The sequence below is a fragment of the Lethenteron reissneri genome, chromosome 69 (genome assembly GCF_015708825.2).
Source record: "Lethenteron reissneri isolate LAM-NWPU_2019-01 chromosome 69, ASM1570882v1, whole genome shotgun sequence".
Lineage (NCBI taxonomy): Eukaryota > Metazoa > Chordata > Hyperoartia > Petromyzontiformes > Petromyzontidae > Lethenteron > Lethenteron reissneri.
This window is the reverse complement of record NC_083847.1, coordinates 2,398,974-2,413,804: the sequence shown is the minus strand read 5'-3', so window position 1 is coordinate 2,413,804 and position 14,831 is coordinate 2,398,974. Positions and strand designations below refer to the sequence as shown.

At 41.1% G+C, this 14,831-nt stretch overlaps 1 protein-coding gene across 1 annotated transcript in view; it reads right to left on the bottom strand.

Moving 5' to 3' along the window:
* Positions 1–7,851: 7,851 nt before the first annotated feature.
* LOC133360724 (interferon-induced very large GTPase 1-like) overlaps positions 7,852–14,831 on the bottom strand; it is a 57,821-nt gene continuing 50,841 nt past the window's right edge. Inside the window, exon 6 of the mRNA XM_061579513.1 lies at positions 7,852–13,393. Within this exon, the coding sequence (XP_061435497.1) occupies positions 8,557–13,393 (4,837 nt within the window). The 3' untranslated portion in view covers positions 7,852–8,556. The remainder of the gene's footprint in view (positions 13,394–14,831) is intronic.

The following is a 14,831-nucleotide window of genomic DNA, read 5'->3' as shown; positions in this document are numbered from 1 at the left end:
AATTAATGTTTAAAATGTATTCATATGATTAAGAAGCGAGTATGCATGAAGGTTATAACAAATCGTTGTATTGCCTCTCGTTGTCTAGGGATATGTTTTAGTAATCGTGATATCAATGATTCTCGTTTTAAGATTTACTGATACTCGCTTATCAATTGTGTAGATATGTCATGTCACAGGATTCATATTTTACCACCGGATACAGTTTTCGCAATTGAGATAAACGGATGCATCAGTTAGGAAAGAAGCACTCGGAATCCTTCTTCATCTAAACAACTTCATTAACGTTTACTTTCATATCTAAAAACTTGTCATCAGAATAGCAACAGTATCCATGCAAATATACGTACTCATTAATCTGTACTGAATGATCATAAAAGCATGGTCAAATCTTACGATCACGTGATTAAAAGAGAATAGGCACAAACCTTAAAATGGCAACATTCGTACAGATGCTCAAATGCGTATAAAATGGTTAGAAAGCTTTAAGGATCGGATCTCATGATCACGTGATTAAAGAAAACAGCCGGCTGAAGTCTCATGGTAACGCGACAATACACAATTAGTTTGTTATGGTGTCATGCGTGCAAGCTGAGATTCTTCTTGATCCACAATCCTGTACAAAGTTACACATCTATACAAGGTACAGTTAAAAATGGCGAGGCAGTGTAGTGAACGTGCCATCTTCTATCTTCCTGAAAAATACCTCCAGTCCCACAAGGATGTGCAGAACGGCAGGAGTGGTCCACAGCTGGAGCGCGCTCGCGGCCATGCTGCTTTCCGCGTGTTCGCAGGGTTGTTTGTGAATCATGCTCGATACACAGCTGTAGTGTGCTCAGGGGCCGTCCATAAATGACGTCACGCGATTTTGGACGATTTTTGACCCCCCCCCCCTTCGTCACACGGCGTCAAAAAAAGTCAGCCCCCCCTCAAATATGACGTCACAAAGCTCTGACCCCCCTCCCCCAAAAAAACATGCTTCAAATGGCTTTAAACTATTGTCATTGCAGTGCGTATTCAATGTGGCGCTGCACTCTGATGTTGCAGGAGAAAACATTGATTAAAAAGCCCATTTAATTAAGTAGAACTTGTTGTCTATATTTATTAAAAGTTGCGCATTTTGATGTGACGTCACAATTCTCAAACCCCCCCCCCCCCCCATCGTCACACATCGTCACAAATGTCTGACCCCCCCTCCCCCGTAGGTGCGTGACATCATTTATGAACGGCCCCTCACGGCTTCCGAGTCAGCACGCTGACCGCCGTTAGATGCAACGCTGCACGCTCACAGGCTGTCTGCACGCCAGGCTCGATCTGCAGTTGGAGCATGCTGCGGAGACGCTGGCCCAGCACGCTGCCTGTCAGCTGCCTTGAGAGTGGCTTGGTGTGCGAGCACCCCTTGTTGCTCTCTCCTGGAGGCCTCACGCTGGGCTGCAGTCTGCACGTGACCACACTCACTCTCCTGGCCTCTCCACATATTTGAGTTGTACGCTATTTGGCGTCATCTGGTCCAACACCAATGGAGACTAGGCTCTAAGAAAAGCTGTCTCGGGTGTGGACCAATCAACTTCAAGGGCAGTGCATATCATTATCATCATCAGAGTTGTTTATTTTTGTTTGCATTTTGACTGCTTGTGTTGTGGTTATTGCAAACATGATGCCTTGTATAAAGGTATCAGTTTTTGTACCAGTTGAAAGGGTAAAAACCTACTACTATCTCCACATCTCATTCAATATCAGTCACTGGCTCGGACATCAACAGAAATTTTCCAGCCGATAGCTTGGACAATATTTTAAGCACACTCTATATTGGTGTATAACTCATATCACCACTTATCTTCTCACACGTCTTGGCTTATCACAGTATTATATAGAAAATTACTTCGCACAATACATACCTGTCAACCCTTTATCAGTGCCTACCTTATTACAGACAAATTCAGACCTTATTGGTCACCCTGCATCCTTATCAATTTCAACGTTCATCCTACAAAGTCATATCACTAAGGAGAAACACAAACAAACGGACAACACATCTTTTTGCCCGTATTGAAACGGCTGTATGCCGTATGGACTTGAAAACTCAATTTCCCTGTACAAAAATATGGGGTAAACCGTATGGGTTGAAAGGTATGACAATAGCATGAGGAATGCTGTTTAAGGTCCGTTGCCATCATAAACTTATCAACAATTTTCCTCAACCACATAACGGAGCACACCTCATATATAGCTTAGAAGTAATTGACTCTGCAAGAGACTCAAAATATAGGGTGCTTTAAAAAAAACGTTAACACTTATATGGGACTATCGTTTTTAATGGAAAAAGAACGAATAGTACACTGTGACATGATAACAAATGTATGTTAATAGCTTCAAAAAGAGTCTCCACTTGTTCGCCATCGTTGTCAACACGTGCCTGGAATCTTCTCCAGGTGGTCTCCACAGCCCGGAGGCATATTTCTTGCAGTATTGTTGAAAATTCTCAGAAGTGTTAAAAAAAATTGAACCTCCCTACATGTATAAATAAAAACGTAAAATAAAACTTGTAGCGACGCTTAGAGTCTGCCAATGCAGTACTCAACTCTTAACTACTCAGATATTTTCCTCTGCAAAGCTCATTCTTAGCTAAATTACGAGTGCTCTTTACGGAGTCTGCCTTTCCAAGAATAAGGCATATGATTTTTATATACTGTTGCATAGAAAGTTCTACTTTATTTATTTAATTCCCTTTGCAGCATAAAAATCCCAAAGCTCCTCCCATTTTCACGCTCCTCAAACATTCATCCAGTCAGTCTTAGTTCACCTTATCTTCTGGTTCTGCCATGTCATATACGCCTTCCTCTCTTCCTTTGAACGTCATCCCAAGACGTGTGTGGACACAGACCCACTTAATAGCCCCTTGGAATGTCTATCGACTCCTAAAAGTGGGCCCCTAAATGTGGTGTGTGTAGACCATCTGTGAAGTGTGAAACGGCCTAGATTGTCTCCCCCCTTAAGTCGACTCAGCCTTAAACGAATACCTGCTGCAGCATGCAATGATAGCTACTGGGTAGACAAAGGTGGTCGAGCATGGCTTTTGTTATACCCCTTTAATGTTGGTCACGTAGAATTGACAATTGTAACATATATCTAAAAATACTATATTGTTGTCCTGAATGATCCTGAGGTTCAACACTTCAACACGAGCTTCCATAGTTTAATTATCATTAAGTTTCACATTCTTAACCCAGACCGCATCTCATAACAGTAATTGTTAATAAGGACATGTAAAATAGTCATATTACGACCTTCCGACCCAGTGGCGGCTCCTGCAAAATCTCTCAGGGGGGGCAAATGTCTGGATGATTGATAAGGAAATGGTCCACCCATGCAATGGATAAATTAACAGCTTAAGCATGTAAAGGCAACTTCACTTTAATATTAATGAAAAATAAAGTGACTCTTACAATACATCTTGTTTGTTTCTATACTCACTATTAAAACAAACCACTCAAGTTTATTTTATTAAAGATTCCACTAGATTTTGATTTAAAACTTTCGTGACTGCAGGGATTCATCTTCTTGGTTCTTTCGGTAAAGTCACGTAGAAGGGAAGTAATAAAATAATAAAAATAAAACATATTAAAATTATTCTCACGACGTTTCGGCCACAACGCAAGCAACCGTCCTCAGGTGAAAACCAGGTCCGTCGAGGCGACAGAGTCTGAATGAAACAGCACACGAGCTTGGAGCATATATATAAGCTGGGCGCCTTGACAAAGGAATTTGCATATCAAGAGGAATTTAGCATATTTATGGGAAATGCAGGAATGTGATTAGTACTGCATATGCATGTGCATTATGCAGGATTAACAGCATCAAAGGGAGCTGCAGTTGCTGCTGCTGCTGCAGTTGCTGCTGCTGCTGCAGTTGCTGCTGCTGCTGCAGTTGCTGCTGCTGCTGCAGTTGCTGCTGCTGCAGTTATCCATTTTAATATAACACTATGTATTATTCTACCCACCCTAATGTGTATCACACTGCTATATATTTACTATACAATTACGACACCATACATTACTCTGCACACTGCACCATGCCAGTGAGTGGAACGTTGTGGCCGAAACGTCGTGAGAATAACTTGCGTTGTGGCCGAAACGTCGTGAGAATAATTTTATTATGTTTTTTTTTTTTCATAATCAACGTTTTTGGGTTTAGATCGCGTTTATTTATAAATGTGTCGTAACCCTCCACCACCCGACACGGCCAATCAGTAAAAAAGTGTCACGTTGACAAAGACAAATAGTTCACTGCTTTAGCCCACCGGTGTGTTGAAGCCACAACATTTACAATTTGAGTACGACGTTTCGCTGGTAATTGCAACCAGCATCATCGGGCAATTCGCCAGAATTGGCGAATTGCCCGATGATGCTGGTTGCAGCATCATGCTGGTTGCAATTACCAGCAAAACGTCGTACTCAAATTGTAAATGATGTGGCTTCAACACACCGGTGGGCTAAAGCAGTGAACTATTTGTCTTTGTCAACGTGACACTTTTTTACTGATTGGCCGTGTCGGGTGGTGGAGGGTTACGACACATTTATAAATAAACGCGATCTAAACCCAAAAACGTTGATTATGAATAACATTGGTCGCGAAAGCCTACGTGTTAAAATGTTTTATTTTTATTATTTTATTACTTCCCTTCTACGTGACTTTACCGAAAGAACCAATAAGAAGATTCCACTAGGTGGCGATAAATTAAATTCTTGGATGAAACGTGCTTACGTATGATGACGTTAGCACGTATGATGACGTAAGCACGTTAGGGCTTGCCCTCCCGGAGCCATAGAGAATGCATTGGAGCGCCCCCGTTCGAATAAAAACATCTTTCAATGTAAGTCTATGGGGCCACTCGGGGCGATTCTCAGCCGGAGTGAAATCGCCCCAAAAGAGGCGGTACTCCACAGAACGTGACATGACGCTGATTGGACTATATCCAGAGGCTGACATTGACGGCTAGCGTGACTCTGTGGTTCAATGACATTGGTGGTGCGTCGCCCAATCGCCCTAATGAAGAAACCGCCCCTGTTCCGACCCTAGGTTGTATCATGTAACAGTACGTCCTATCACCTAGTTAACGTTTAATAGCAAGGTGTTTACGAATATTAATATGCGGTGGTTGTCACTTTGAACGTTTAAACTTTCCAACAGCCAAGACTTGTACAACGTTAATAGCTCGGATGCTGAGTGTTCTTTTTGCATGGGCACAGTTATAAAAGCAGGGGTCCTCCTTTGGCGTTCCTGGTGGTGCCTTTGTTGTCTCAATGAAGGAGTTTCACAGGTCTGTGTCACTGATTATTATCCCAAGTTAACAAGCCTGTTGTTCAACTTCTCATTCGAATGCTGATTAGTTTTGTCCTCTTGTCTTTTTACGCTCAGGACACACTAAATTCACATATATGTCTACGAGTAGCTATTACATTAAAATAGGCAATATCACACTTAATATTTGTTTTGGAAAAGGCATATATCCAACAATGTGCATAGCCGCCATCGCCCGGATGGTGGAGCCGAGAAATTTCCTCAGGGGGAGAGAACTGGTCCAAAGCCAAATGTACAGAGGGGGTAACCGAGCCCCTGTGATAACTAGTCGTCGAGTGAGCCGAGCAGGGGGCCACCTTCCTGTGAGCCGGGATGACCGTGAAGGCCATGACATGATGCTCCATGGAGCACGCTGGTACGGGCAGAAGGGGAGGAGCCATTTGCCCCTCTGCGTGAGGGTGGTAACCGTGGCTTGTAAGATGGCCGCACTGCCCTGACGGGTCAAAGGGCAGGCTTTTTTTTTAGCTATAATAGCTTGGCTGTAATGAAGATACGGGCACGCACAACGTGTAGGTAGTTTGTGAGAATGCCACGCTTTATATTAGGATAACTAAAACTATTAAACATACTCTTTCCTCCTGATGACGATCGCTTGTGTTGTGATCGAAACGTCGTAGTTTTTTGTTTATTTTATATTAATTATTTGTATGAATTTGTACCTATCTACTTGACTTCATCGAAAGACCCAAAGAATATACTGAAGTTGTTTGTGTGTGTTAATTGCTGGGGCATTGCATGTTGCGCGTGCTGACTGTTTAACTGCAGTATTTAATATTTGGGTACCGTTTGTATACCGACACGCACGCCGCGAGTGTTAACTTTTAGTTACAGTATTTATATTTAGATATTGATAGTTGCATCCAGGATGGGTGTGTGTGCAAACCGCATTAGACGAGTAGAGAGGCAGGGTCGACTCGTAAACCGAGACAACTCTGACCGAGGATTCGAGTATTTCCTTCCCTCGGTAACATTAACTTAGAGTTCCATTACATTTGACTGTGTACGGTGTATGAGTGTGGTCGATCAGGATGTGGATGTGCCTGCATCAAACTAATAACTGTTAAAACTATTTTAATTTTACCAGGCAAGGCCCACTAAGCTATATAGCTCTTTGTTGCAGGTAACATGACCACAAATGATAGCTCAACGAAGTGGCTTATCACTTGCAAATGTCTAGCAACCAAATACTCTAAATGCAGGGACCCAGAGAAACATCCACGTAACCACAGGGAAAACATGCAAACTCCAAATATACAGCAGGCGTCAGGGTCGGAATCGAACCCAGCACTTCCTGTAAACAAGGCGGGGCAGTTAACGTCTCGTATTAAAGAGCTTTATTTGCCTGGTCAAAGCCTATGATACCATCTATCCAGGGCTCTGGATTTTTATTTGTGCTTTCGTAGTCATGATGGCGGGCCAGCCCGAGTAAAGCTGCGTGGCTGGGAGTCACACAGCCTTTATCTATCCACCGTGAATGTGACAGGAATGTCATCGGGCTCCTACACTATTTAACAACTTTCTCGATTATGTAGTTTGCTAAGTTTTCCATGGCTGTACCTTAGAAATTTCCATCTTGTACAGATACAACGGGAGGCTGAAACATTCCCAGGTGTGATCAAGGCATGGCTATTGGTCAACCAGGTTATGTATACTTTTGGGTTCTTTCAGTAAAGTAACGTAGGTAGAAAGAAGAATACAGCAGTTCACCTGCTGCATTTTTTCACCTGAGGACGATTGCTTGTGTTGCGATCGAAACGTCGTGATTTATTATTTTTATTACACGCTTTTTATTAACTCATTCTGTCTGTTGTATCCTCAAATCTTGTAACTCAATTTTCACCACTTCCCAATGTGGAATCGACTGCAAACTTGGTATACTTATGCCATACTGATGCCAATACTATATTCTTTGATTAAAAATACAAATATATATTTTTCAATATTATTTTTTATATGTCATGTTTCGGTACATTTCATTAAAGCGTGTTTTAAAAAAAAATTCTACCTACGTGACTTGGCCGCTCTCCTATCTTACAGCTGCATGCTAATTTCTCACATTAACGTCACTCGCCCCGGCCACTTCTTTATAACCCTTGAGCTACACCCATTTCAAACCTTTTATAACAGTCTGCCTCAACAGCAGACCAAGCTTTCCCACCTGATGATGGACGCTTGTGTTGCGCCCGAAACGTCGTGATTTATTTTATACATACGTGACTTTACCGAAAGAACCAAAAAGTATATGGTAAATTTCTTTTTACAAATTGCCTTTCTTTATTATATTATAAAAAAAATGAATCTGCATGTTATAGAAATAGTTTTAATTGGAGAGTGACCTTACGTAGCCCACCGTGGTAATCGGAGGACCTGGAATTTAAGGTCACAACGTTTTCGGGACCATGTTCTCAAAACTAAACAGATGCCTACTGTGACACTTGGGAGATTGTTTTTAATATTGAAACCACAGACATTCAGTAGCACTCTGAGATATTAGTGATTCCATCCTGGATTTATTAGGCACACATGGGATTGCAAGCAACACCACTTGATTACAAACATAATAAACACAGGTATAAGAACTGTGTTATTAAAGACAGATTCAAATCACCTCACCCTTAGCACAGCCTAAATGTAGATTATAAAAAACCTTCAAGTTCCAGGCAATGACCTGGAAAATAACATAGTATAACCAAAATGATGGATTCTTAAAAAGTTTAAGTTGTAACCTTTTTAATCACTTTTTTCTGACTACAGTAGCACAAATGTATGACGAATACTGTTTATGTTACTGGCTTTTCCATATACATAGGCTTCGCCCTTTATATTAGCTAATTACATCTTGTTACATATAATCTATTTACTCGTGGCCATTCCTTTCAGACACTGCTGTAGGCGAATTGTCATGCCCTTAACCCATAACGATAACAGTAATATATTGCGATGATTAAGAATATAACTTGTATTTGGAAGTAAACTAATAACAGCAACCGCACCTCAAAACAACATACGCTAACAAAGACAGGTGTGCTAGAACGATAGAATACTACGGGGCCATGAGGAGTGGGCACAGAGACAACTTGGACAGGCAGAGGCGTGAATGAGGGGGTGTGGGGGGTCGGTAGGGTTGGGGGGGTCTTGGTAATCTAAATGATGATGGGTGATGACTATGATTAACATTTTAATAAGCTACTGCTTTCACAATGTTAATGCGAATTCTTTTTTCAAGTCTTCCTTAATCTTGTTTTCATCTGTATTGATCTCTTTCCATGCATTAGGAATATCTGCTGGTGAAACATTGTGTTTTTCAGCAAATGCTTCATTGTATTTGCAGAACACGACCTTCCAGAAAGTCGTGGCCTCTAGGCTGGTGTCTGGCTGAATGCTCCAGGAGGCAAAGTAATCATTGATAGTGCGGTATTCCTTGTAGGGAACCCATTGGCCATTTGTAGCTGAACTTTTAAATTTCCCATTGCCAGCAACACTTGTTGTGCAAACGTCAGCTACCAACTTGTCGCTAGTAATTATACTAACGCCATTAAAGCCTTGAGGATAATGCAGCGCCGCAGAGTGTGTCACATGACCACCACCTCCCAGGTCACAAGGGACCCCACAGAAAGGACACTGCTTCTCACAGCCAGCCAGGCTCTTGTAGAGCTCGATGTGCGGCTGCACATGGAGACGACTCAACCACGCCGCGCACTCGGCGTCACTGGCGACACTGAATCCTCGTAAGATTTTCTCTTCAGCAGAGTCCAACGAACTCTTGAGCTCTTCCGAAAATTGCTTGACACTTTCTTTGTCTCTTAAGGATAGAGACCCAAGTATGTCAATGAAATCTGTATTTATAATTATGTGCTTGAGTAGACACTCGCCCAAGCTCTCTGAGAATTCCAAAAGTGTGGTCGGAGTGGCTATTTCCATGGTCACAGAGTCCACAGATGTTTTCACTTCATGAATCAGTTTGCTCAAAATGGCGCTTGAGAGATGATACATCTCAGAGTGTGACCCATTCTTACTCTGGCAGTGCTTTATGACCTGATCCTTTATCCATTCCTTTGTAAAATCTGCATATTTGTTTATGTATTTGTAGTAATTTTCAAAGTCGTCTTCATCCAACAAATGAAGATGTATGGCCAGCTGAAGGTGTTTTCGGCTCAAAAACGTAGGGCCACCGCTATCGCTCTTCACCTTCGTCGCAATATCCATCCCCAATTTGTTGTCTACAGCCTCCAGCAGAGACGGCTTCAGACACTTGTTACAAAAGGTCTTTGCATGTTTCATATTTTCATCTCCTTGATGAAATAGCTCCTTAAAAATGACAAAATATGACTCCTTAATTTTATTCATCTTAATATTTGGATCATTGTTGTGACAATAAATGTCATGTTGTTTTTGCCAAGTTACTATGGCATGAAAACAAATGCATACCATGATATCTATTTCAAATTCTTTGCTAAATATTTTATTCTGCTGTTGTCCCAGTTCATGACTGATGTGTTGCAGCAGAACGTTATTATAGGTTGAGCAATAATCATTCATTTTTATTTTGTCCTCAATATACTTTATGCTGCTTTCAATAATAATACGTGAAACTTGATTCAACTCGTACACGATTGCATCGTTTTTCATTCTGAACGTATTCCAAATCTTGATTAAAATATTTACGTCTTTTCTTGAGTGCTCAGGTTTTAGTTGAAATTGGTTGTTGTCAAGTGTTTCAAAATATTTAGCAGGGCTTGCAAATTTACGCAATTTGACACCAGCAGCTTTCTCATTTTCTAAATAACTTTTACCCAGTGATTTAGTCATATCGATGTAAACATCGTGTCTAATCAATTCAAATTTTGGCAGGTGTGTAACCACTTTTGACCACATGTTGTTATACTCTGTTTTTAGACGTGTTTCGTCTAATTTAACTGTATCCTTTTTGCAGCGCTGAAGGAGTTTACAGACTTCCGATCCAATGGTCTTTTTACTCTGCGTTTCAAGTTCTTCAATGGAGTGTCCAGACTGTCTCCTACAAACCAACTCCAGGAATTTATTGAAGGCTTCTTCTTGAAACTTCATGCCAACTTGATTAGTGCTGATGTTGAATTCCTCTTTGTATTTCTCAACTAAATGCACATTATTGCTTTTGTTTTCAAAGTAGCTTTTTATTTGTTTCTGTAAGTTGGCTATTCCTGTTGTAATCTCATCGCCTAATTCAAGTTCCAACTGTTGACAAAGTATCTGAAGATTTTCATATTTACAATTGTTTATGTAATTCTTTTTTTCTTGTGTCCAAGAAATAATGTCATTACGAAATTCCCATTCCCAGCCTGTATACTGAATGCACAGTTGGTTGTAAGCATCGGCAACCAAGCTGTTTTTGAAACTGAATATGAAGTTCTCTTTCTTCACTGCTTCCCAGATGCTTCCAATCCAAGTGCTGAACTCTGACAGTTTTGAGGCTTTCTGTGTGTTTGTTCTCTTTTTAATATACTTTAACAGGTGCTGCTTTAGTTGAAAAACCTGATCGCTGTATGCAGCACTGACTGCAGCCATTGGAGGGGTTCCATGCCAGAGACCAGGAATGTACCAGTTGTCCTGACTCACGTCGTGCTCCATGACGTCGGTGAATTTACTGTAAGTGGACTCCTTGTGCTCCATTCTTGCAGCTGCCACCGTCATGCCATTCAGTTGATTCATAAGACATTTCTTGTCTCTCATGTTCTTGTCAGAAGCAGCGACATCGCCAGAATTCTGATGCACAAATAGGCACTTTGGTTTTTTCCCGACTTCCGTCATTCGTAGAAATGCATGGACAACGATTTGCAAAACATCTTTCATTTCTTCTACATTTTCCATTGCCAGATTAATGAGCGTGACATCGCTTAATCCAATAACCACCGTGGCCAGCTCATTGTCGTGCTCGTAGCTGTCGTGAAGTGTTGCCAGCTCAAGGGCTTTCAGCCCTTCTGTGTCAATCACCAGGATGAAGTCACACTCCAGTTCTCGTCTCAGCTCATTGTCAATGCTGATGAGCTGCATGAAAGCGCCGCGTGTGCAGCGGCCACTGCTCACTGCGAACTGCAGCCCAAACATGGTGTTGAGAAGCGTGGACTTGCCTGTGCTCTGCACCCCCAGCACGGTCAGGACGAACACGCGGGGGTCTCGGCCAAGCGTAGCCCTCACTTCCTCAAGCACGTCGCTCACCCAGTCAATGGGAATACAGCCAACGTCACCGTCCATCAGCTCCAAGGGAAACCCCTCCAAGAACAACTTGGCAGCAGCAGCTGGGAGTTTCAGTGCAGGTGCTTTGGTATTGGGCACTGCACGTTTCTGAACTGCTTTAGTTGCTTCGTAAAACTGCCCAATTTCCCGTATGAAGTGTTCCAGTCCCAATGAACTGGACGACATTAATTCTTCAATTTCTTCCAATTTCTTTGCATGAATTTTTGAATCAACATCTAGATGAACGTATATTTTTTTGTATTCATCTCTTAACTTGGAAAATGTAACTCTGGATAGATTATTTAGTTTTAATTGCATCCAATGAAGACCAAACATTTTCATTTCTATTGACTCGTTCAATATTAAATCAATAAACATTTTCATCACATATGAAAAACCCTTTGTTTTCTGTTCTTTGCGAATGTCGGTTTGTTTGTTTTTATTTGCTTTAATATAGTTATCAAATTGCTGATGTCCGATGTTTTTCACACGACTCTGTTCTTTGTTGGTCTCTGCCCAATTGTGCCACAGATCTCCTTGTAAAGGGAGATATCGTTGTTTACTTTCTTTCACGCAAGATTTTTCTATGATATTCATGATGCTGTTGACTTTATCTTTGCTTTCTGTGCATTGACTTTCACATTCATCGATTCTGATATTTAAACTTCCAGCAACGTGAACCATGCCTTCTAATGTCTCGTGGTTTTCAGTAGATTGTAAAATTTTTGTAATATCAGAACGTAGTTTTTTAGCAAAGGCTGCATCATTGTGTCGTCCTTTCTCAATAAATGTTGCCTTTATTTTCAGCTGAGACAAAGCGTTGGTGATTACATTTGATCTGCTTCTTTTATTTATGTTCTGATTTGTTATTATAAACAACCGAGCCTTCGAATCGGAAAGAATATGCATTTCTTCTGCATCTATCTCTTTGTCAATGACAATGAACATGGCATTTGAGATTGCTTTTAAAAACTCAAGCTGAACTAAGTGATGCCGGGCATCACCACGGAGATTTAAAATGCTGAACTCTGTTTCAAAAACATCTATATTTGATTTCCCACAAGGACAGAACATAGCCATTTCAACTAGACCATCAGAACATTTTCGTGGGATATCACCACATTCCATTTCTCGATGAACAAAAAAATCGTGTTTTTCATTGCTAAGAATTGAATTGAGCAATTTAGATTTTGAGACACTGCACTCTCCAACCCGAATGAATGAAATGAAAGGCATTTGTATGCTGACTAATGACTCCTCCCTACTTGATGCATTCTGCTGTAGTTTCCAGTTTTTCACAATTTGTCTCATGGCCCACAACATAAACGTGAGGTTTCCTTTGCCCGAATCGGGCAGTAAGAGAGGCAAGGCAAACTGACACTGGGACATCTTCTGCATAAGCACCTGCTGTAAGAAGCTGTCAGCGCAGAGAAACACCGCGGTTATCATGTCCAGTGGATTGATCAAATCGGTTGTCACATCACTGCCTGAGCTGCTTGAATTGTCATCATCACTTGTATCTGCTTCTTCCACTCTACGCTGGCCATATTCTGTGTTTCTTGCCCTGGGATTTGCCCTCATTACATTCCTGAGGAAATGCTTGGAAAGTTCCTGAATATATTTAGGATATTCCTCGGAGCCAATTATTCTCAAAACATCATTTGTTGATATTTTTTCAGGGTAAAACTTGTCCAAAGTGAGTTTCTTCATAATAGTCTGAAATATTACTTTTGAAGAGGTAATTTTGACAACCTTGTCTTTATTACTACACGGCTCACTTCCTTCCAATATGGGGCCTCCTCTACTCTGTACACGAACACTGAAAAATAAACACGTCACGTTACAATGTTAAATATCACATTCATTTTGTATAAATACAAATGTGGTATTCAGACAATTCTAATAAATTAATTACAGTGCTTATGGCTAGAGAGGTATAACATCATTACAAATATTTAGGTCTCGTGTTCTCCCTCACAATAACCAACAGAAGTGAATGTGTGTACTTTAAAGTTTATCAACATACATTATTGTTCTGTTTGTCAGGTGTTATTTGGTCATTTTAACTTCTAAATGAAATACTAATTGATTTTAAGCTTTCGTGACTGCAGGAATCCATACTCTTTGGTTCTTTCGGTAAAGTCACGTAGGTAGAAAAATTTAATGAAATAAAAATAATATATCACGACGTTTCGATCGCAACACAAGTGATCGTCATCAGGCGAAACAACCCAGCAGTATAACTACTGAAGAACACAGCGAGAGAGCTGCTACAACAAGGGTTATATATGTTTGAGGGAGGTGTAGCCAGGCTATGCGTTAATTGTGTGTTGACCGACTCTCTGTGTTGTTTTACATAACATTTCGATACTTTGCTAGGTTATTTAATTTTAGTGTGTTTCTTTCTCCCTCTAAGCCTGCGTACTTCTCTACGCGTCTCTTCGTACTCATTGACATGTAAATGTTGTCTCTAACCCCTCCCTCTCGCTGCCTCCGCCCCCCTCTGTCTATTTAAGGCCACCCCACAGAGACGATCACCCCTCTCTGTACCTGTGTTGCTCGCTCTATGTATCTTGGTGATATCTGTCTGCTTATATGTCTGTCTATAGTTTTCTGGTTAGAATTTATGTCGCTATTTCATTATACCTGATGATGATTGCTTGTGTTGCAATCGAAACGTCGTATGAGATTAGCAAGTTAATGTCAAGTCTATGTATAGCACAAGCTGTGGCCAGGCCTGCGCTGTGAGAGGCAAGTGCGTCAATGCAAGAGAACCACCGCAACAGTGGCCATGCCAGTGAGACACCCAGCCCATAAAACAGTAAGAACCATCGATACATCGAGGCTAAGGGAGCAGAGGTGGCCATGTTAATGAGACTCTAGCCCGTTAGTGTAAAGGCATCCCACAGGGCAATGCCACTCCGAGAATTGGAGATAACAGCCAAACGGCAGGAAGGGTGGTTAATAACGTCCTTCCAATGATTGCTCAGCTTATACCCATCTTCTCGGTTGAAATAGTTTCTGTGTTCATATATCTGGATGGCTTCATGGACAAATATTTGATGGTAGCCCGAAGGTTTGCAGAGTACCTTGGTCTCAGAAAAAACAATATCGTGCGATTCTAGATTTGAAGCTTTCGTGACTGCAAGGATTCGTATTCTTAGGTTTTTTCCGGTAAAGTCATGTACGTAAAAATTTTAAATTAATAAAAGTAACATAAAAATAAAATAAAAATCACGACTTTTCGGAGGCAACAC